General features: G+C 40.9%; 1 protein-coding gene across 4 annotated transcripts in view; it reads right to left on the minus strand.

Moving 5' to 3' along the window:
- The window catches only part of lmo3 (LIM domain only 3), a 54,812-nt gene extending 40,395 nt beyond the window's left edge, over positions 1 to 14,417 (minus strand). The window contains exons 1-2 of one of the 4 annotated variants that reach the window (XM_051108559.1): positions 13,957 to 14,417; positions 6,265 to 6,478 (exon numbers count right to left, since the gene is read on the minus strand). In XM_051108559.1, coding sequence (XP_050964516.1) covers positions 6,265 to 6,470 — 206 coding nt within the window. In that variant the 5' untranslated portion in view covers positions 6,471 to 6,478; positions 13,957 to 14,417. Of the gene's footprint in view, positions 1 to 6,264; positions 6,479 to 6,887; positions 7,046 to 9,698; positions 10,062 to 10,740; positions 11,163 to 13,956 lie in introns of those variants that run through there. The other 3 variants (XM_051108558.1, XM_051108556.1, XM_051108557.1) reach the window with 3 other exon arrangements.
- Between the last annotated feature and the right edge of the window lie 9,927 nt (positions 14,418 to 24,344).

A 24,344-nucleotide genomic window follows, 5' to 3' on the forward strand; every position in this document is an offset into this window, starting at 1 on the left:
TTGGGCTGTCTAGCTTTTTTTTAAAGCCATCAACAGATGAACCGGAGATGGGAAAAAAACATGCAAAAACCACGAGTCTTAAAAACAAAACAAATATACTATAACTATAAAATGTGTTTCACATCACAAGGGCATAATGATAAATGACAAGAAATACTAACTCTTTTATTAGCTTTAAGAAAAAGCCATTCTTTAACAGACAGATGAGAGGAAAAACAATTACAGCACAGGTGCACCCACAGAAAACAGCTTTATGTAGGGTGCAGTGTGTTTTCAAAAGCCGACCTTGCAAACGCGTCCCCCAGGGCCTAGAAATTTGTCAGCTGGAGATGGCGCTGGCAACAAAAGTAACGCGGGATGCTCATAAAGAGTCTTAATGTTTTAAAACCAAACTACATGCGTTTGAAGTGCTGTGTAGCACTGTAATTCGCACTGATGTTCAACATATCAACATGAATGGTAAATTGTTCTTCTGTCAACTGTTTTGTTTTATGTGTGTCATTAAAGAATTTAAGATTAATAAAGGTCTTTAGTGAAAGAACATATTTCACCTCTGTTTAAAGGCTGTCTTTTATAGATGAGAAACAGTCTTGGTGCGAATTAGATTTATTAAAACAATATTTCAAATATTACCTGAAAAAAAAAAACGCAGACGGAATCACAGAATCCAGTCATAAAAATGGAATTTTCCTGTGTAACATGGAATGTCATGGAATGTTAAAATTTTGGAGGAATAAATCAAAAGTAGGTCAGTACACTTAACTTAAAACACAATATGTACTAATGTTTGTGAATATTAAGCTGCAAAAAGTTATAAATATAAATCCTGCATGTTCTGCATCCCTCTGTGTGAATGAATGGCGCAGACGTGCGGTTTTGTTTACTACACACATACTGATGCATGCGTGACATCCGTGGTGTTTTCAGCCTCTGCCGTCTTAATATATGAGCAGATGAACACAAATGATCTCTAGACCTGCCCGGGTCACTTCATGAGCATTTTCCCGTTTCTTCTGAGAAAAACTATAGGCATATCATAAACAAACAGAAACTTAAAGTCCTTCACAGCAACCCGTCAAAATAAAAGTTCGGGTTTAACTTGAAGAAACTGACTTAATTTAATGGTAGTACTCCTACTAATAATAAAATTACTATTTGAGGAATATTTAGCAGATTTTTAAAAATAAATATTTACCAGAAAAATGTAAAATGTATTAAAGTCAACTAATTAGAGATGCTTTTGATTATTAAATTTAATGAAACAATTAAAATGCAATCCAGAAAATTTATAGAAAACACAGAATTTAGTAAAAATAAAACGTATTTCATAGAGCCTTAAAAATGTAATTTTTGTTCAACTTTTAACAAATTGCTGTTAAATTGTATACGTTGCATGATTTCAATTAATTAGACATGCTTTTTGATATAAAACCGAGTCTAGGGAAATAAAAACGGAAGTCTAGAAAAATGTAAACAGAAAAAACAGAATTTAGAAAAACTCAAATTTGGGAAAAAATAAAAACGGATCTCATAGGGCTCTAAATGTGTAGCTAGTTGTCACTACTTCAGTGACTTCAGTCACTATCTCAGTGTTTAGGTAAATAAACATTAACATTACCTCAAGGACGACAAGCCGTTTCAGTTTATTCATTTACCATACTTTGAAGCTGTAGCTTTTCAAACATACTCTAAACTTAAAGTATATTAAATCCATCTTTTTGATAAAGTAGCTAATTCTATTAAAACCACCTAAAGGAACAATAACTTTAATATAAAACTCTCAAGTGATTTACTTTTATGACCAGAGTGCTGTTTATCTGGCACAAAAACAACACAGATCTCATTTAAGGTTAAACTTGAAAAAGTTAATGAGCACTAAATACACCTTAAACACGCTATTCTAAATAAATGAGTCAAAAACATAGTGACAGACAGTTTAAATTTAATTTACCATGAACTGTTCCCATGTACCAGATTTCCCAGCTCTATAAATCAATAAAACAAACTAATTCATATCAAAGTTGGAATGAGACTGCTAGTTTGTGTGCATTACAAACACTACTAACGTACCATTTTATCTTGCTACTTAAGTTATTCAAAAAGCTTTAGTTTTTTGTCAAGTGCTAAAGTACTGCCACAACAGTTACTCCCCAACAATGATTCTGACTGTAGAAACACAAAGTGAAATGCTAGCAATGCTCTGTTTTAGCACTCCGTGTTTGCTATACCCAAAATCCTGCTTAATGCCCTTCAGAGACAGAGAGCACTGCACTGTTTGTGAACATCTGCACTGGTCATTAGAACAAGAGATGGCCTCAATCTTTCAGCGAGCTTCAAAACGACTGAGCAAAACACAAGACAAACTACACCGGGCCGCACTGCGCTAGTCCCGCCGGAGAGACCAGGCTAACCTTTAACAGACAACACGGCAGCAACTTTGTTACTTTAGTGTCACGTCAGCTTACAATAAATGCGTTCATATTTGAGAATTATCGCTCTTATTGGCTAAAGGCGTAAACTGGAGCATTGGAGAACTAGAGAACTTCTGAACTACAAAGTTGTGCATTTCTGACCTTTCCTGAATTACAAGGAGACCGTTAGCTGAGAGGGAAAAAATGAGTGTTGCACACCTGCACAGCACCTAAAACATAGATTAAACTAAAATAGCTGATTGGACACAGTCCACATACTGCAAATTTGTCTTTGTCTCCTTAGGTGGTGACTCTCTGGACTTCTCCATGGCACAGACCCAAGTATGAAGCTCCTCATGTTTTCAAGGGCATGTTTTCGATAGCAGGTGAACTTTACTTTGCGTGGTGGCGAAGAGCAGCGATTGCATCCGAGGTATGGTGTTTTTTCTTTTCGAAAGTGTATAAGCCACCTTTAGCGCAGCTAGTTTATCTTAACACCATCCTTTCGTTCAAAATGTGCATCATTTCATCAAGCGACTAGGTAATTATAACTTTATCTGTAAGTGTGCGACCAAAATGAATCACAAAACCAATTCCGTCGAGCGCAATTTGTCAGTTCCTGACTTCAAAGATTACTCACATTTTGTTGACCTACAGATAAACATATGGCACATCCATAAATGCATACAATCTACTGCGTGACTCCAGATGCAAATACTGTATGAAAAAGTGAAAGATACATTTTTATGGTTAATTTCCAAAAGTTTACACAGCACAAGGTAGACGGGCACCACAAAGTGGCTGCTGAATGAGGGGCGAGAGCGGAAAAAAATACAAGTTATTACAACCAAACCATGCTTTACATGTTGGTTATCTTTCACCGATAGCCAGCTTTCCATAACGGTAATAAATCCAGTCATGTTGACTGCTCTGTGAGTTTGCTTGCATTTACAATCTTAGTAAAACCACTGTAGAGGAAAATTGAAGTTGGATTAAAAAAAAAATGAATGAATAGATAGATAAATAAATAAGTGGTCACCCTGTGCTGTCTTTAAAATGGATGCCTGAAATTTACAGTTTTCCATTAACTGATGCCTAACAGCTTCCCTCGCCCTGCTTGCATCCTGTCTGTAACTACTTTCTGACAGGGTTCATTTTTGCCCGTTTCTCAACTTAAATGTGTCCGTCGCTTTTTTGTCTGCTGCTTTTAACTTTATCGCTCCCCGCTATGAAATGTAACCACGTCGGCATAAACACTGGCACGCCGGTTATTACCTTTATCATCAATAGAGATGTCTGCACGGTATCAAAAGAATCATTTGTTGTTGATACGACCGCCCAATACCATTTACCCACATTTTGAGAGCAATACGAGCATCGGGTCAGGCCCGATAATGCTTTCCATCAGTAATTACCTTCTCGATGCTTTGAATATGAATCGAATGATATTCCTTTTCCAGATTCGGCTCCGACTACAAAAAACCCCACATCATATTTGATAATACGTACTAAGGGAGACAGGTTCGGGAAGGCATAAATCTTTTTTTTTCCCCTTATTTAATTTGTTTTTGTGTGTGTTGCGATAGGGATTATTATTTCTCAGCTGGTGGGATCACATCGCTCATGGTTGTAGACCCCTGAAGAATTCTATTAACCCTGGTTATGTCAGCCTTAATAACATGCCACACTGCTAAACAGGACTGGATTGATTCTGTGCGGACGTGGGGGTGGGGAATCTTGTATAATAAATCCGAGCATAATTTACTCGGAATAAGAACGGGCGAAATAGAACACAGAACAAAGAGGAAGGGATTAAGTCTATCTCTTATCTCGCCGGCACTAACTTAAGAAAATAAATAAGGAAACGATCCAATCGAGGGGAGTGCGCCGGAGCGCTTTGTAGGACCGCCGATTGATTGGCTCGTCAATGGAGGCTGCTTTTCTTTTGTTGTGTTGCAGATGTGATTTGAGGAACTGGGACCGTGCCACACTCGCCCCTAATTTGCTGCTGGCGAGGAGACGTCGAGCCAGAGGCGCGGGAAGACCGCTCATGTGATGGCTAGAATCGAATCAATTCAGTCACCTTGAACTTTGAAGATGAAAGAATCACATGGGCCGCAGTTGGCCTCGCTTTTTCCCTTCCTAAAAGAGATATACACATGCACAAGAACCTTATCACTCGCATCTGGTACCACAAAGACAGATCCACACGTCTCCTAATGGCATCTATCTCGTCGCCGCCGTTGTTTGAGGCACAAACTTGTGAGCGTCGTCGTGAATGAAGATGCAGTTTAGCAGGGCACAGTCAATGAGGCTTACTGCGAGATGGTAATCTCAGCCTGCCTCTGGCCCTCTGGCGATGCTTTACAGTCGCGTTTCCCCAAAGCCTGCTTGTGTACCGCGCCTAATGGAGACTCTCTCATCGCCCATGCCAAAATTAAATGAACTGTGCCATTTCAAAGCGCCTCCTGCCTACTGTAGCTTCTAGCACGCTCACAAAGCCGTGACTCCCTGGAGCATCCCGTTGAACATTTGTATCATTTCATATACGTACGTAGCACACGTGCACGTGGGTTTATTAACACGAACGTGTGTAACATAGGTTGAAAAACTTGAGGGGAACAAAATGCTGTATTGTTGAACTAGACAGAAAGTTGCATGATATATTTTATATATTTTAACCTGGACCACAAAACCAGTCATAAGGGTCAATTTCTTTGAAATTGAAATGTATACATCTGAAAATGGAATAAATAAGCTTTCCATTGATGTACGGTTTGTTAGAATAAGACAATATTTGGCGACATACAACTATTTGAAAATTTAGAATCTGAGAATACTGAGAAAATCACCTTTAAAGTTGTCCAAATGAAGTACTTAGCAATGCATAGTACTAATAAAAAATTAAGTTTTGATATATTTATGGTAGGAAATGTACAAAATAAGTTCACGGAACATGATCTTTACTTAATATCTTAATGATTTTTGGCATAAAAGAAAAATTGATAATTTTCACCTATACAATGTATTGTTGGGTGCAGCTACAAATATATGCATATATTTCATAATATATATATTGATATTTAATTGTATATTTAAAAAAATGACAATAACTTTAAAAATATCTTTCAAAGACTGGCGGTCCATGCAAAAACAAGCTCAATTTTTTTTTTTTTATTTTAATTTGATAATTATTAATTCTATGTGGAAGAACCAGATATATGCATACAGAATGTTAAATAATAGAAATTGATGCTATCGCATCAAAATTCTCATTAAGAGAAAACAAGACGTTTTTAAACTACGATGTTGAGGAATATTTTTAGGGGTGACCGGATGACGGATATCGGAGTCTGTATTTGTCCATATGCCAAAAAAATCCATACTTGCAGACTTGTTGCTTTAAAGCTGATCCATGCTGGGCACACAGATAGAAAAGCGAGAAATTGAGAGGTTGGGTTTCTAAGGAAACCCTTCCATCAGTGGACAAAGGTAAGCTGATTGAACAAGAACCAGGGTGGTCTCTCGCTAAACAATGCCCCTCTATCAAGCCTCAGTGTGTTGATTGGATCCAACAAGTGAATCCATTGAAAACTCACAGAAATGGCAGCAGTTTATAGGCTCATAAAGATCCCCTTTGAGCTCCTTTTCTATTATGAAAAGCAAAGGATATCTAACAGCATGGGAGAACTCTGGGCGTTAAGGGCAGCCATTAAAGCCAGTGTTAACAGCAATATGGCTTTTTGTGGCACTTGCTTTGTTTGGGGTTTGACGCAAGGCCCTCAGAGAGCGTGTTACATCTGTAGTGTCTAGAATGCGTGTTACGACAGAAACAACAGGTTTTTCCTCTTACCGTAGGTAGTCCCTCCGACAGAGGATGAGGTTGGCTTTGGTGTACAGCGTGGAGCCCACCTCGCCGAGTCGGCAGTCGCAGCAGGCGCACTTGAGGCAGTCTTCGTGCCAGTACTTGTCCAGGGCCTTCAGCAGGTAGCGGTCCTTGATTTTCCGGTTGCAGCCGGCACAGCCCTTTGGCTTGGTGTCCGGCTGGACGGAGAGCATTTGTATACCTGCGAAGACAGGCGAGAACATGGTGACTTTTGGCAGTCAGTCATGTGCTGTGCATTTCAGTCAAGAGACGAACACACTTTTTGGTCAACAATAACAAGAAGCCAATGTAGCTAACATCCTCCTCTTCCCCCCGCTTTAGGGGCGGGGCCAAAGCTTGCCCCCAGAGCAGGCATTGTGTAGCCCTTTACAGGGCGTGAAAGGGCTTTGTTGGGTAGAGAGGGAACAATGTGGGCTCATGCTGAAGGCCTGTAATTAGTATTCTCCTTCCATACAGAGGAGAGTAAGCTGTACCCCGCTCCCCCCTACGCCACAGCTCCGGCCCCTCTGTTTTGTCCCGGCCCAAAAAGTTTTTGTCCTACATTTTTACAAGTACGTTGTCCTGCCACTGAGACAGTCCCCATTTCTCACCTTGTGCAGGAGAAGCTGTCAGAGCCATAGATTCCACCTAATGTATATGCTGCTCTTGGAGGGGGGTGAGAGCGCAAGCAGTGAGAAATTGCGAACTTTGAGTGAGAGGGTCACCGAGAGATTTCTCAGCTGTGGTAAATTGAGTGTCTCTGTCTGAATTGAGGACCTCCCTCGGGATAGTTATAATGCGCTCGTCGCCGCGATGCGTTGTCCAGGCAATCTCGCTGAAATACATTCATAGAGGAATATGAGATTAAAAAGCCTTGTTTGGACTGCATGAATTTGTCTTGACAAGAAGAAAAGAAGTTTGGTGGTAGATTATTCAAAAGTGAAATTTCCGACACCATTACTTGTTTCACTGTATGGATAAAATGCAATGAAAGTGAATTGAGAAGAAAGAAAGTAAGTCGAGGGTGAGTAAATGATGTCGGGATTTATTTTTGGGTGCGCTGTCCCTTTAAATAGTTGTGCATGTCAACACATTTGGAGGCCATTAAGACTCTACCTAACAGAGAGAGAGTTTCCCGCTTTCTTTTTCTTTTTAACATGTGGCCTTGACGATAATTACTTTCAAAAATGATTTGCCAAAAGCGTGGCAGTTGGCCCTCACAGAAAATAAACAAGACAGTGCACCAATTAGTAAGACTGAGGACAGGTGTGAAATTGTTTCAATTCAACTGAGCATTACAATGCAGGGAAAGGAACAGCAGGTAGCCGATCCCTCTAGGGTCATAATTATAGCCTAGAGCAAATATCTGATGCAGTACCATAGGTTTAGACTGTGAACAACTTCTTTCTGCTGTAGGACCGTGCTCGTTAAGATGTAGGAACATTCAATGAAAACGAGGCGAGGGATAATGATGATGCCTTCGACCTCGCTGGCGTTTTTATGATGCTTTATTTTGAGTTTATTCAAAGGAGAGGGCTTGATGAGGGGAAAACAGCAAGGAAGCACATCAGACAGGTAGCACCGCCGCACTGTTTGTCCCATTGTGTTTAAGCTGTTGAGCTTTTAATTGGCTGGATTGGATTGTAAGAGCAGCACACGGCTGATTTCCTCCGCTATGCGTCCTTGTTCTGTCCCACTCATCCGCACCATCCCAGCTCGCCTGGTTAACACAACAAAGTCACCGCCTCTCATTACCAAGCCAAAGAAGTTAGAGTTTCGACTCCCCTCGGTCCGCAATCACGGTTAGTCCTAAATGAATCAACTGTGGCACAAACTTAGCCCTTCTATTCACAGGCTTGGATTCCCAATTCTGCTTTTTCCTAATAGGACTCTGGGATGTTCATGCTCTCATCAATTTTCCTATATCAAACGGTGAGCAACAGACTAATCGGGCCTGGGTAGCCTTTGTAAAAAAATACCGAAACTGAGTGATTTCTCTTAATGGTGTTTCCTCCGTTGCTTTTCTTTGAATCGACAGCACGACCACTTAAGTTCAATTCTTGAATGCATGACTCTTAACTGGTTCTTTTTAGTCAGAATCATACAGCAAGACAAGTATAGTTTGATTTCATAAAGAATGACTCTTATGAGCCGGTTCTTTTTAGTGAATCAAAAGCATACAATGCTATTGACCGATTCTCAAACGAATGACTCTTATGAGTCGGTTCTTTTAAGTGAATCAAATACATGCAGACTGAACAATGTAAACAGAGTTCCGAACTAATGACTCTTATGAGTCGGTTCTTCTTTAGCGAGTCAAACGTACTTTTATACCAGTCGGAGGTGTTACAGAATTAATGTGACGCTTGATTGAACCGCAAAAATGACTTTTGTCATATTCGACTCGAAATGAACCCAGAACTGTCACTGTGTTATGCAGAGACATATTAAACTGACTGAATGCCACGAGATGAGCAGTTTAAAATACACATTATTAATCAGTAGGCCTGTTTTATTAAATAATCGATTGTTTAATGAAACAGGTCACCAAATATTTGTTCAACATTTTCACTTATATAAACAGGACCAATTATTAGACTGCATTTAAGCCGCCTCTAAAAAGTCGACGACAAGTCATTAGGGCAATCTAATCACATCTTTTGGAAGAATTGATTAAAATGTCATTCTTATTTGTATTATCTCTGCTGTTGAAATCTGAATTTACCGCATGGTTTGCCAACAGACTGAGTGCACCGCGAAACGCAGTTTCTCCCGAAATATTTCTTCCTCAAGAGTAGCTACTACTAGCCGTTACGGAACCGAAATCATTACGCGCAATCGAATACGCAACCAAAATCGTTAAATTCTCATCCCGATAGGCCTGGGACATGGGTGTCTTTTTTGTCTTTCGCTCGCTCAGATCTTTCATTATGTCCCGTTCGCATAGTGATACGATGCTCTTTGTGCGCTTCACTGTTCGCAGATACTGATGGGGAAATTTCAGGCGAGACTTGGCAAACACCGGGCGCAAAGTACCAATTTGATTTCACATCACAGCTGCGAGAGCCGGAGATGCTGACATTTCACCCTCTTATCAGTTTAATTACTGTTGCCATGGCAGCGTAGTGCTCTGAAAAGGCCAATAAGATTTGCAGCTTGCAAAACGACAAAATGAAACCGTTAACGCGTTAGAAACGGTGATGCGCAACGGCACATCACATTAAACGCTATTCGCAATTGTCTAAGCAAACCACGAAAATTCACACGGGGGAAATTCGGGGAAAAATACGTCGCTTCGGTAAAATGCAGCTATGAGGTTAGGCAAAACTGCCTCTAGACGCATAGAAACATATCCCAAGTACTCAGGCACACATTTAAACATATCACACTAACGTTGGTAGGATGCAAAACGCAGCTCTTACCGAAACTTTTCTCCCTTTTCTGCATTGGTTGACCCGCTTCGGCTCCCAGAAACACCATGCAACAAGACGAGACGCAAGCCAAAGATGCGCGTAAAGTGAGCAGCTGTATGGGTGCTTCGCTTTTGTTACAAGTAACAATCCACCTCGCTCCGCCAGAAAAGAGTGAAAACGACGAAAACACCAATCAACAAAACACGGGAGGGAGAAAGAAAGAAAGAGCGAGCCGCTATCGCTCAGCGCCACACGCTGTTAAGACTCCGTTTGTCACAACAGTGCTCGACTATGAAATTAGATCGACCAGCAGCCGTGGCGAGGCAAGTGGCGGCGAACAAATGACAGCGGATGACAAAGGCATATGCTTTACCCCTTCGCGCTCGCCGTAATCTTATAATCCTATCGTGCCTCTCGCTATTCGCCTATTTCAGTGCGCGTACAGTAAAAGGCACCAAGTTGGATGTACACAAAAAGACAGCATGCAGGAGCACGCATATACTAAAACGCAATCACATTTTGTCAAGCATTTACGAACTACATTTGTTCTGATGCATGCCATTTTTTTAGAATATAAACACGAATATCTTTCCAGCTTTAAAATCTGCTCTTAATTCTCCGAATTAAGCCTTGTTTTTGCACACACAAACTTTAATGTAAATACAGCATGCACATCTACATATATGCACTGTTAAGTGCCCTGTTATTGTTTGTAAATTATATCAGTCGTTATTTACAGCCATGCACATAGCTTGGGTGTTTGTTATGCGTTGCAACGTAGTTTCCTAAAGAAACCTCATTTCGTTTTTGTGCTCTGCAGTGTGCAAAAAATGACAACCTGACTTTGCACGATCAGTTTAGCTACCTGAAATCATTTGAATCACATGCGCAAATTATGCGTCTACGTGAGGAATGCAAGCCTGAATTTTGTCTTAAACATCAAAGACTGCTAAAAGCACTTGCTTGATTAAGCAATTAGTTTCGCAGTTCATTTAGGACCGGAGGAATTAGAGCAAATCCGTTCGCAAAAGATAATTAAAGCACAACTCACCTTCTTGACCAAGTTATGCAGAAGGTTAACTTAGGATAGAGCACCGACTCCAACTCAATATTCCTCCGAGCAAAAGTTCACGAATCTGACATTGCACCGCGGATAAGAGTGATCTTCAGGTTGAAAATAATGAGGTCCACATGGATCATCTACGAGGAGTAGTTCGCACCAAAAGCTACAGGTGTTCTCGTCATGTATTGAGTATTCTGAGAAAGCTCACAACAACTTGCCCATCAGTGAGTGAGGAACGAGGAATAGTGAAGCCTAGCTTTATTATCTTCAAACCCAATCCCTCACCAGTGAGACATTACACGAGGAGGAAAAGGTCATTCGGTTATTACCGACAGCCGGAGTAACGGAGCGCGCTCTCGCTAACACAAACTTAATGCTCACCTCTCTGAGACGTGCGCGCAAACATGCTATGAGCTCTGTACTACACGTTTAGACTCGCTCTCTCTCTTTGTTTTAGCAGCTAGGCAACAATTTCGTGCTGCTACATAGTATAGCAAAACCGGACTGATTCATAAAACACACGCGTTTATATATGCATACATATGTCTGTCATTTTAGCGACAGGTGTTTACGTGCATCTGTTTGAACTGTAATTATATTAGTAGGCTACCTCTGAATGCAGGCAAATGCACTCTTAAAAAACAGATTCCAATTAGAGCAAAAAAGGCTTTCACACTCTGATGCCTTGTATAAGAATCCTAAGTTTCACAAATAACTTTTTACCTATATAACGCTTTGAAAAATCCAGAAACCAGTATGCTGATATGAGAACATATTTAATATCATAAAGGTTGTAATCTACAGAAAAAGCATGTAACTTAAGAATCCTGAAAAACAAAAACGGTACTTGAAAATGACAAAAAAGTGCTGTTGCAATAAATCACTAAGGAACATTTCATTTTAAGAGTGTACAAAATGCAAACTACAGTATATACGCACTTGATTATGTATGTACAGCACCTGTGAGCACATCAGGTGCAGATCAGTTTTTAAATCCAGGAATATTCTGATCTCATATTAAATCAGCACACCTAATTCATTCAGATTAATTTAGTAATGCTTTATAGACTACGCTCTTTCAGAGCAGCCTTGATTGATTTAGAATTTACATCATTGATGTAATCTAAAACTGTGTTTCCTGTCAGTTTGGCCCAAGCTGCAGACAATAACCGTGTTTCTTTTTAACTCATATTACACTGGATATCATTTAGCATTAACTATACTGTTAGCCACTAAAGAGAGCAATAGTGTAGGTGTCGTGGACAGTGCACTTTACTCCACATTTGCCACTATTTTGTTTTATGTACCGAAATCTTGGTAACCCCTAAAACCTTTTAGGTGTCCTCAGTGTCTGTACTTCTCGTTGGGAATAACTGATCTAAGTTACTTAAGAGGCAAATTATTTTAAGATTCAACATGCTGATCATTCACAGAAAACAGCTGTAAAAAGCATGTCTTGCCGACTGTCATCTCTAATCGCACGTTTAAAAAAAAAGACTTATACATTTGTGTGTGATCTTTGTGTGTGAACATCTCGCCGTCAAATGTTTAGGACTAAATCAGGCTGTATTACCCCAGGCCACACAAAGATCATTTTCCATTATTGATTATAAACTTTCATGCTTCATGTATATGATCGCTGTGCACCTGCAAAATCAAAGTCGATGAATATCCAGACAAAACTGTGCATGTGTGTGTGAGAGACAGAGTAATAAATTTCACTGTTTTCACAGTTTTTTTTCCCAGTCTGTTTCTAAAGCTATTCCTCGCCCATTGGTTACACCTGTTCACTCTAATTAGCACTGCTTGATGCCCATGTTGCCGAGGTAGGATGAATCACAGGCCTTCAGTGCCACCTACCCTCCCTCCCCACACACATACACACAGAAAGAGAGAGAGAAAAGGAAACATAATCACACACTCACTGTAGAGTTTATTTTCTGTCATGGCCCAAAAGTAGTCATTTATCGTCAGCCCAGTTTGAAAGTGACTAAACCGAGAATGTGGAGACGGAGAACTGATGGTAACAGAGTTGGGTAGTAGTAAGATTGTGGCCCCATGCCAATCACTCTCTGCCTAAAATACAGCAGTAATGAGATGGGTCATAAAATGCTCCTCGCTTCCATTATGAGTGATGAGATGCATTAAAGCTGACAGGGTATTACCTGCCAGTAATTAGGTTTTGTCATGGATTGAATTATTTCAAAGCGGGCTATCTTGGTAATCATGCAATTTGCGGGGGAGACGCTTTAAGCTGAGTAAAAGGGAGCGGGAGAGAGAGAGCGAGTGAGTAGGGGACGCTGTAACCCCTTCTTCTTTCTCTACCCTCCCGCCACCACTTCATCTGGCGCATTATCACGTCAATTATTCACCGAAGATATCTGAATTATTGGGGGTGATGAGCTAGAGAGTGCCATCATCAGACTGTGCCGTGCGAGGTGAACTCAGCCGTCCGTCACGTTACGTGACGCTGGCGCGAAACAGTCCAGCACGCAGCCCGCGTGGCGGGAAGCGCGCGTAGTCTTGGCGAACGGACGTCGTTAAAATGAAGAGCTGCTTATTATTTCGCCTCAGTCCCTCTTTCTCTCTCACTCACTCACCCCCTCTTTCTCTCTCTCCCTCTTTCACACACAGACTTGCGATGTAACGTCAGCAAAGAGAGGGATATCCGACAGACGACCACCCCACTTCATCCGAGCGAGAGGAATGCAGGTTCGTTTTTGTGGTAGAAATGAAAGCGGGAGTTTAATTACCGGGCTTCACAAGGGGAGAAATCTTTTTGCGGGGAGGATTGGAGTAAAGAAAGATATTTCCTGGTACTCTTACCCTGGTTTAAGCCTCCTTTGAGCATCTCCAGCGACCATTCATTTCACGGAAGCTTCAACTTAATCCCAGTTTTAAACCGCTGCTAGTAACGTACAGAGAATCTAATGCTCTCGCACCCACCACAGTCGCTCACATTGTAATAGACGCAACCGACTCTAACTCTTCGCTTCCTTATTTAGGAGAGAACCCGTCAAAGTAGTTGGCAGTTATCCCGAGATTATCCTTTTTCCTAACAACCTTAATTAGAACAAAAGACCATCACCAATTAGTTCCGGGTTAGGGTCAAATTAAAACAATCGTTTCCAAGCTTCTTAATGAGGCTGCAGATCAGAATATGTTTGAGGAGGGAAAAAACAATCTGATTGAAAGATACTGTACCGAGGAAAAGTTGCCGATTAGGACGAGATGGTAGCTCAAATATAGCCGGTTCCCTTGTCAAGTTCCAGGCGAGCGGGTTAAAAACACGCAGCCCGCCTCGGTGCAACTCCTCCTCGCTCGCGCTCTAAAAAGATTCCCCTCCTTCTCCCCACGACGGCTGTTTCTTCGCTCGCGGTCTCACTCCCTCCCTGGCAGCAAAGCAAAACAGACCTGAGCCGGCCCGCACGTCTCCTCGCCTATTTAAGCACCTTCACCAGGTCCCTAGTTAGCAGCACACTCCAGCTCATCCAAGAAGCTGACAAGCACCGTTAGGGAAGGCAGCGCATGTTGCTCTAATGGACCTCATTAAGTTCTACTTACAGATGTTCTCTTAACATAATTGATCTGCAGCGAGTTGAGAGGACGGCAACCTATTCCCTAGCCCCCAATTATGGCCCGGTAATTAGATCCCCAACCTCCAGTTCTCCACATTCACCCTTCTAACATTCCGAAATATCAAAGTATCTCTTTCTCTCAAAGCAAACCCTCCTGCCTCCCCCACCACCTAACCTTCGTGTCTCCACCTCCTTTGCTCCCTCCCCTCCCTAAGACTCCATTCCTCTGACAGTATTGACAGTCAGATCTGCTAACCTTTGTAGTGAAGCCAGACTTAGTAGTGCACTCACTCCAATTGACAGAGCTCAGTCTAGCTTTTTTCCCTCTCGTTTTTGCGCTCTCTCTCTCTGGTTCTCCTTTTCTCTCCCTGCTGAAATACCCAGGGAAAGAGTGAAGGATGGAGCGTGAGACACATGTGGAGGGGGGAGACGGATGGATAAAAACAAGTTTGCACTTTTTGATAAAAGGTTGTAATGATAATATCTGTCAGGGGAGGATCTCTTTTTTTGCACAATGCCTTTTTATCTTTAATAATTCCTCTGATGGTGAACGTGAGCGCAGGAGGGAGAGGCAGGTGGTGTGAACGGCGAGCAGAGATGGCGCAGCGTTTATAATGCCAATCAGAGCCACTCCCTCTACCCGCTTAATTATCCGCCGTGCTAAAACACAGAGCACTTTAGGGAAATGTGAGTGTCACGCTTACGCACTTAAAAGACGAGACGGTTTCGTCACACAGGGAGAAGAGGAAGCTGGGGTGGGTGCGCTCGGTGCCAATCACTGCCGTAAATTTTTCTAGATCATGCAGTTTGTGGTGTAAACGTGACATGAACGTGTAGGCAGCTGAGCTTTGCGAGAAAACAAACATGGCAATATGTGACTTTTATTTACAGGTGTTCGATTAAAGTTCAAACATGTCCAGTCGGTAAATTTCCTTCCTCAAATTGCAGTGTTTCAAGAGCTTATATGGTGTATAAGCAGTATGCTTTTTATTGCAGGAATGATTCCAATTCGTATGAATTGTACGACCTCAATCATACGTTTTTGTACGATTTGTGTAAGGGTAGGTTTAGGGGTGGTCCTATGAATTCCTACAAATTTGTCACCTCGTAAAATATCTACGATTTTTCGAAATCCATATGTGAGGTTATACGAATTTGTATGTGAAGGTGAGAAAGCTCTTGGATTTCATCAAAAATATCTTAATTTGTCTTCTGAAGATGAATGAAGGTCTTACGGGTTTGGAAAGGCATAAGGGTGAGTAAGAATATTCATTTTTGGGTGAACTTTGGGTGAAACATTGCTAAAGAGACAATACACCAGGGTTAAGCACAATGTGACAAGCATATGCAATTACATTCAGATAGAACCAATCAAGGTTTTTATGGTGTATTGTCTACAGTCATCATGTAGCATGTGTTAGTGTCCAGATTCCTCGCCATGTGGCGTTTTACACCATTCTTTTATTGGCTGTTGCCCCATTGAGATTCATGAGTGCACCTTTATATGCATCCAGCAAATCTCATCAGCTTTGCCTAACACTTTTCAAAATCCCAAACTAACTTAACCACACTATACTTCCACAATCTAGTAAGCATCTCCTGACTCTGGCACAGATTCACAATCTAATTCCACATACTCTCCTAGAGTTCTCTGCTCCCAGTGGACACAAAGGGACACGTGTGACTTTGCACTAATGACCACAAGAGTCTCTCCTTAAAAAGACACCCAATAATTGCTTCAGGTAGGTGACCCTCAACTAGGGTCAAGGGATGCCTAGTTTTTAATGACAACTTTCGTACTCCCAACCTTGCTCTCTCTGCCCTGTAGACCAATTTTAGTTTTTGGCTGAGAGACAACTAAAGCGAATAATAGAGACTCCTCAGCAAAGTCTGAAGAATCACCTTTAGTAATGGGCCTGAGGGGACACCTTTGAAGTTAAAGAACACCCAGACCACAATATACTGGCCTATCCTATTGTCGCAGTGGGAATCAATGGAGATTACTTAATTCAACCAGCAATTAATTTGTTAAGGCCGGTCTGAGAGCTAGAATATCCAAGTGCAACGTGACTCCATTGCAGAAGGAGGGCGTTCCTTGACTGCCTGAAGGCCGGTTGTGAGTAGGTAGGTCTGCAGTGAGATCAGATCATTTTAATGTGTGACTGCTGTTATATTGTTTATGTCTACCTTTCTGATTTGTGATGTTTGTATTTTAATAGTCATTATGTTTAGGGTAAACTGCTGCTTTTTAAAAGGGTGCATAAATTTGCAGACAAAATAGGCCATTAAATTAATTAGACCATTACCTTTTTGTTGAGCGTCTTCGCAATCCACTGCACTGGATATATATGAAAGCATTTTATATATAGATAGATGTAAAACAGAGATTATGGATATTTGCAAATGTGAATGGATGCATGTAGGAATAGTCATACGTCCTTCACAGGATGTGCTTCGGTTCTTTTGTATGAATCCAAGTAACATAGAGCCCACAATTAAACATTTTATGTGATTAACTATCTTTTATGTTGAATATTTTGTTGTCATTTGGCACTTGAGCTTCTAGGTCATGTTGGCGGTTTTGGAGGTCAGTTTTATGCTTTCCAATTAAATCTTCCATCACAATGGAGCCTTTACAGTCAATAAACCAGTCAGCGCCTTTTGAGTGTTAGGCCACACACAGCCACATGTTTTCAAAACCACAAGAAGATGAGCCTTTGAATAATATTTCTACAAGCCTTTAATGATAACCTTGAGCAATACTGGTACCTGCTACATAATATCTATTGATTCTATCCAGCATGATTTCCTTGAGTAGCTCGGTTGAAATGACTTGTGTGTTTGGAACTAAGCATTTCAAACAGACTGCTGTATACCTCTGCGGCAATCAATCAGCCTTAATCCAAAACCAATTTACTCCGCCTGAAGAGGAAAATATCTTTTAATCTCTTGCCGACAATCCCTGATTGCAGTGCTGAGCATCAGTTGACAGTAAAATGGAGGCTTGCTTGTGATGGAACCTCTAGTTTATGTACTACACAAAACAGTCTTTAACAAGACTTGTTATATACACACTATAGGCAAAGAGAGATGCAGTGAATTGCAGTATAATTGTCTTTTGAGTTCATTTTACTCACAGGCAGTGCAATTATTGGTGAATACGTGTTAGGGTTAGTTTTTTTACAGTTCAGTTCAAGGTTTATCTTTCAAAACTCAAATATCTCATTTCAAGCACAACTACTATTGCAAAATGAACTAAATATTTTTTTTTTTTCCATCTCCTATACAGTCCAGTCTATTTAAAAAAATTGTGAATTGCAACTAACTCTTAATCCACTATGTCTGGGCATCTGTTTTGTCACAGCCGTAAATATAAAATTGCAATCTCCTAAATAATTATATATAGCACCAAGTCTGTCATGCAAAAAGCACGTGTTCAATCTCAATATCTGTAGAGTGTTTTCACGATGCGTCATCAGTTGACCATATCGGCGGCACTGAATGTAAACAGTGCAGCTGAACTGAAGAAACTCGCATACTCGCAATTATTGCTGCTGAAAATGGTCAATTATTGACATGTTTTAGGCTGTAGTAATTGGTCGGAATGGGAAAAACATTTGGAGAACTATAGACTTCCAAAAGTAATAACAAATCAAGGAGAAGAATGCAAAAAAATTGAGAAACAAAGGCATTTGTGGCCAAACTGAACCTGGACTTCCAGGGCTAGAATCTTGACAACATTCATGTTTTTTCTTATAATTTCTGGACAGGTAGGTGAAATATTAGACTTGTACGTGTCTTTACCACCTATTAAATTTAGTTTGTCAAAATATTGCGCCCTTTCCTGCTTACTTCTCTATATGATTTAGCAGCTTCCACACATTTTTTCTGTGGTTTAGACAACATAAATTAGCAGAACAGTGTATTCAGTAGTAGATTAACCATGCAATCCATGCTGTTGTTTACATCTGAGTATCGCCAATATGGCAGCACATCCGGGTAACTGACCAAATTGTGACGCAAGTGCAAAACCTCTATAGTGAGATGGACTTCTATTTCATTTTTAACCCCCAATCCGCACAGAATACTTTAAATACTTTCTCTGGCAATTGTGTCGTTGAGTAATTATACTGTGTATACATTTTCGGGCATCATTGAGATCGCTTGTGAATGCGTGCGCACTTTTTACTTTCACTTTCAAGATTCGCGATCACACATATCTGTGTAACAGTTATACTAAGGAGCGGCAGTACTTACCACAAATTTTACAAGATAAGATGTTTGTCAGCAGTGCTTAGGATCTGCAAATTATTCTCCATTGTCCTGTCAGTCATCAGTATAAGTGAAATATTATGTACTGTAATGTAACAGGCTACTGACAGCAAGCAGCTAACTATGTCCCTTTAGTGGCTCCGTAGAGTGCGTTTTTTCCGAGCCTTTCCAAATACAGATTCACACTTCCGGCACACATCCCATGGCGATGAGTCATTTGTATTCATAATGAAATTGATTGTTGTATCAACGCTTTAAGGCTAAAGTGCACTTTGTCACTTTTTGACCCATCAGAAGTGTCTTAATCACGTCTGCTTTGTCTTGATTGAAAATAAAAGGAATCAAAATATGCAAGCAACTTTGTCTCGCTGACAAATGACTCCAGAGGCCCAGGAACAAAACCAGACATCTCGTTGTAAAGTTTTGGCGCTGCTGATGCTGTTTTGGAGGCTGGGGGGTTGATCTCAGAGTCTGTCAGCCAGTTAGATGAGGCTCTGATTTTCATCTGCGTGTATATCTGGGAGCACTAATTGGCAAGATGAAGCGATGATTGATGTCACTGATGTTCTCCTGCGCTCTTGCTGCAATTTTCCCACCCACACGCGTCAGTCAGTGTAATGACATGGTGTTGCTACCGTAAAAGTTGCCCTTTTACATTGATCTGAGATCAGCACTGTGCCATTTCTTAAAATAATTAAGCCTGCGATTCAAGGAGGGGGAGCTAAACCTTGATCAGTACGCGAGAGGCAATGACATGACGGCCCATCCTCCATCTGCTTTGACGTTGTACAGTCTCTCGCTTTATTCGAAACATTGAAGGACATCACCTCTCTGTTCAGTGCCATTAGCCTCTAGCTCATTCTCTTCCCCAATGCTAATTGACTCAAAAACACACAAGGTGAGGTCCCCGGGATGAACTAAAAGCGTGCGCAGACGGGCCTCACAATGGCCTCATTACAAAAATGAGATGGAATAGAGTGCGGTAAGTGTTCAAACTCTTGTTGGCCATGGAAATGGAAGCATTTGCGCTTTGGTGAGCTTTTCAAAACATACTTAGCATGAAATTAATTTTCTGCACGTCAATAGGTGGCATTCGAAGCACCTACGGCTCTGTTGTTTGAATGAGAAGCATTAACCTTCACCTTCAGCGAGGGCTGTGAATTTGGCAGATTCCAAAACTCATAGGCTTAAAACATAAGAGACATAGTCAAAGCAATACACTTATTTCCATGCCATTGAGTGCTCTCAAGGTAAGGCTATGTAAGTAAGACTGAAAGGAAAATCAGCTGAAGTGGCTTTTAGATGTCATTATTTAGACTAATATTTTGGACCCTGATGGTGAATCTGTCTGATACAGCCTTGACTAACTTTGCAACCTTTTTCTAGTATGTAAGTTGGAGGTATAAAAAAGGATTTAAAGACGATCGCCTCCGCTTTGCCATGATCGATCCTTGGAGAACAACTTTCCATCATGCGGAGGGGGGCCTGAGCTGGAGACGACAGCTAATTAAGATGGCTAATCGCCACATTTCACAGTGGCTAGAGCAACTGTCACTCTTTACGATCCGCTCGACGGCTGCTGCACAAGCGCGTGACATCATAAAACAGCGCCAATTATCCACCCCAATGTCCAGAGTCAAGTCTTGCGTGTGAATATGTCTACTTCCCTTTAAAGGTACAGTTCATCCAAAAATAAAAATTCTGTCATTAATTACTCACCCTCATGTCGTTCCAAACCCACAAGACCTTCGTTCATCAGATGTTTTTGATGAAATCCGAGAGCTTTCTTGCCGTGCATAGACCGCAACGTAATCACGCTCAAGAGCCGGAAAGGTAGTAAGGACATCGTTAAACTAGTCCATGTGACATCAGTGGTTCAACCTTAATTTCACGAAGCTACAAGAATACTTTTGTGTGCAAAGAAAACAAAAGAGTACAATGCATGTGTAGTTGCATTGCTGTCCATGCAGGGCCAGAAAACTCTTGGGTACTTGGGTAGCTACGTATTTTCATAAATAAAGAACCATTTATTCTTTGAAAGGGGCATGATAAACTGGGCAAATAATGTTTAATATGGACCCATGGACTCCTCTCATGGCCCTTTGGGGCTCCAAAAGTTTGAAACCCCCTAAGCTAGAGAAAGCTATATCCATATATCAGCCAGTTTGTCTTTATCGCATACAGTCCCTAGTACAGAAGACAGAGAATATTATAAACATCCGGCAGACTCGGATGATGCACCCGTTCCTTTTTCTTTTTTTACATTTGGTTTCTCATGTCACAACCCCTGTGAGCTTGATGGGAATGTGTTCTGGCATAAAGCTGCAAATTAGGCGTGTAGTTCAAGCTTCTTTTGGTGGTTCAAAGCCAGCCAGGATTGAGGCTTTTTTCCCTGATTCATATGGTACACAGCGACGAAAACGGGGTTGATGTACAAGCAAACTGAGAATCTTTACATCTCACTCCTGTCTCTCTCTCTCTCGCACGCGTTACCCCTTTCTCCTTTTTTATTTTGCTCCATGTTTTTGTGTAGGAGCTTGCGAGTCCCCTCCTTCATGTTTTAATTGGCTGCTCTCTTTGCATGTCAGGGGACCCGGTGGAATAGTTAGTAATCCTCCAGCGACGATCAGACCGGATGCCGTTCTCGAGAGGGTGTGAAAAGGCGGTTCAGACACCCTCCTCTCGCATCGCGCCCGATTGTAGTTCAGATTGCTCTGACGCCATCTTCACAGTAGCCCAATCTAAGGTGCACCTTCTTCAAATGTGCTGAATTATCACATTCGGGTGAATATGTCTGTGGCTTTGTTGGGAAATGTAAAGATTTTAATGGCAGATGAACAGAAGGAAACACAAAAACATAGTTTAGTGTAGAGAGACCGTGCGGCTCAGGTAGTTCAAGGCCCATTATTTTCCAATATGAGGCTGTCTGTCTTTGCAGGGACTCTTTCGCCATGATAGGAGAAGCAATATTGAAAATGGAAGTGGATGCGCAACTGAGCTGAAGCATTGGGCCCACCAAATTGAAGGCAGGAGACAGAGGCCTATGAGCCGGCGTCTCATCAAATGGCTCATGAGGCCTTACATTTTTTTTTTTTTTTTTTTTTTTTTTTTACTAAAGCGATTTGCGCATCCTCTGTGCGGAGATGAACACCACCCTGGCTAAGCCCTGACGAGTGCTTATAAGAGAAAACTGTTTGGGAGTGATTTCCCATCTGGATTCAGCTCGGATAAGCAGTTTTAAATTGCAGTAGGACTTATACCATTGACTACATTACTGAGTCCGCCAGGCCACGATATTGCATCACTTGCTCATTGTCTGATCTCAGAATACAGCTAAGGTTAAGAAAAAATAAGGCTGGCAAGAAGCGGATGTTCCTGTCTCAAAAGGGTGCAAAGTATATCACAAACTTGCAGTACTTGCGAGTAAATTGCAGAGGTTGTCTATATTTGGTTGATTGAAACATTCAATGAAAGAGGCATAATCATGAAAGATTTGATTGATCTTTTTACTTTGGGAATGTCATGTATTGAAGCCACTGCAATGTTCTTTCGGCTCTTAGTTCTTTCATATCCTGGCAAAGTGAGTGATATTCTCAAAAGCACCCCGGTCATGGGGGAGGGAGAAGCAGACATTTATATGTGCAACTAGGGACGTAGAGTTCTTTCTGGCAATTTTTAAAAAGTCAAAAGTCGATCTGTTGAGATTCTGAATGTGTTGCAAAAAAAGAACTACTACTGGAACGCAAAACATGCAACATGAGTTTTTGATTCACTTTTCAAATCATAGTGCCATGCAATTCTTTTGTTGTAGTTTGTTGTGCCCTTGTAGTTGTTATTTTACTGAATTACGCTGAGTGTTTAGCAAACTGTATCTGTTTTCTTGTTATTCTTCCTCCTCCTTCCTCTTCTTCTTCTTCCGCTCAAGGAGTCTATGGCAAGCCATGGAGCCGCTTGCGGGAAAGTTATGAAATTTGGCACACAAATATTAACCGCAGCAATTTTGGAGTCTCTATTTCAAACTGTCTAGCGCCACCAACAGGCCAAATTTGCTCTCATATTTCTGCTAATAACGTTTGGACCGTGAGGCCTAGAAGCAATTTTTTTTTCTCTGATTCCTTGGCTCACGCCAAGTCGAATGCATACCCAAATGTAAATTTCTACGAGTCAAGCTTTTACGCATTTTTAAATTTGGCAAAAAATCAAATTTTTCGAATTCTTCATAGACGGTTTGTCCAATTTTCACCTAAATTGGCTCAGATCATCTGCAGACAATGCTGGCAAAAATTATCTGAAGCTTTTTGATATACCAAACCGTTTTCGTAAAGCGCGTTAACGAATTTGACGAAATTTGCGTGAAAAATGGACATGAGGCTATATCTTCACTACACTTTGGCGAATTAAGGCCAAACTTTGGTACGTGATATACCAAGCATGACTTGAGAACACATGATTCGTTTTCGCACAGCGCCACCTACTGGCCAAAATTTGACTTTTTTTTCATATTTTCTGAGTTTGATCAAAAATAATGAGATTGGTCTCATTAGATTCAGAACGTCTGTGCCATCTCATGTTGGCCTTATGTTGGAGTTTTGTAGTAAAATTTTGTATCAACAAATGTCTTTAACGGGGATCTTCAACAGTTAAGGCTAGATGATATACAGATACTGGGCATGTGCACATCAATCTAGCGTAATTTTTGTCACACTGTACGACAGTAATACTGTTTTTGTACTATAGTAAGGGCTAGGTTTAGGGTTGGGGTTGGTGTAGATGTTAATAAAACTAATAGATAATCTAATAGATAGAAAATATAATTTTATTTTTAGTTTCCTGTCGGAACTGTATCCCTTCTAGCCACAACCGTCTCCAACCCTGCTCCTGGAGAGCTACCATCCTGCAGAGTTCAGCTTCAACCCTAATCCAACACACTTGGACCAGCTAATCAAGGTATTCATTACACACACGTTAGTTAATTACAGACGGGTGTTTTGAATCAGGGTTGGAACTTAAGACTGTAGGAAGGAGCTCTCCAGGAGCAGGGTTGGAGAACCCTTGTCTTTATGGAGTAATTAAAGACACCTCCTTAGCTCTTCATTGTACCATTGTGCTTGGCCTTGTAATTGCTGCTTGCAGCTATATTTATTATTATTTGCATTATCTTGTGAATTATTCACAGCTGTTTTTGTTGGTTTCATAGGTAGCAGCAATAATTGTACAGATTATTTCTTTTAATATATTTGACAAATGGACAGAAATTGTGTATTTTCAGAAAAAAAGTCCTCATAAATGGATTATTTGCCCTCTAGAAGTGCTTTTCATGGGCTTTTTTATTTAATATTTTATCTCCCCAAAACAATAGAATAAATAATATACAAAAAAATTTAAAAGGTATGTGAGAGCTATCCATCACAACATTTCCACCTATAGTGTGTAAACACAACTGGAGTCAGAACTGGGCAAAGACCTATTCCACAGTGGGACATCCAACATAGTAATGCCTTTGTGCAGTAGAAGACATATGATCAGCGTCTTTGAGTTCTTCAATCTCCATTTTGATGTGAAGGCCTGGCTCACTGTAAAGGCAACACTGCTGACTCAGTTGCTTCTTTTTTGAGATTGTTTTTTTTTGTCGCTATTGCAAACTGATTGGTTCAAACCTGCGCTCGTGAATACTGAGAACTGCTACCTTGAGTCGGCATCAGAGTACACTGAGCACTTGTTTGCGGGTCTTCAGTCTGCCTC

This window comes from Labeo rohita, chromosome 4 (genome assembly GCF_022985175.1).
Source record: "Labeo rohita strain BAU-BD-2019 chromosome 4, IGBB_LRoh.1.0, whole genome shotgun sequence".
NCBI classification, from domain to species: Eukaryota; Metazoa; Chordata; class Actinopteri; order Cypriniformes; family Cyprinidae; genus Labeo; species Labeo rohita.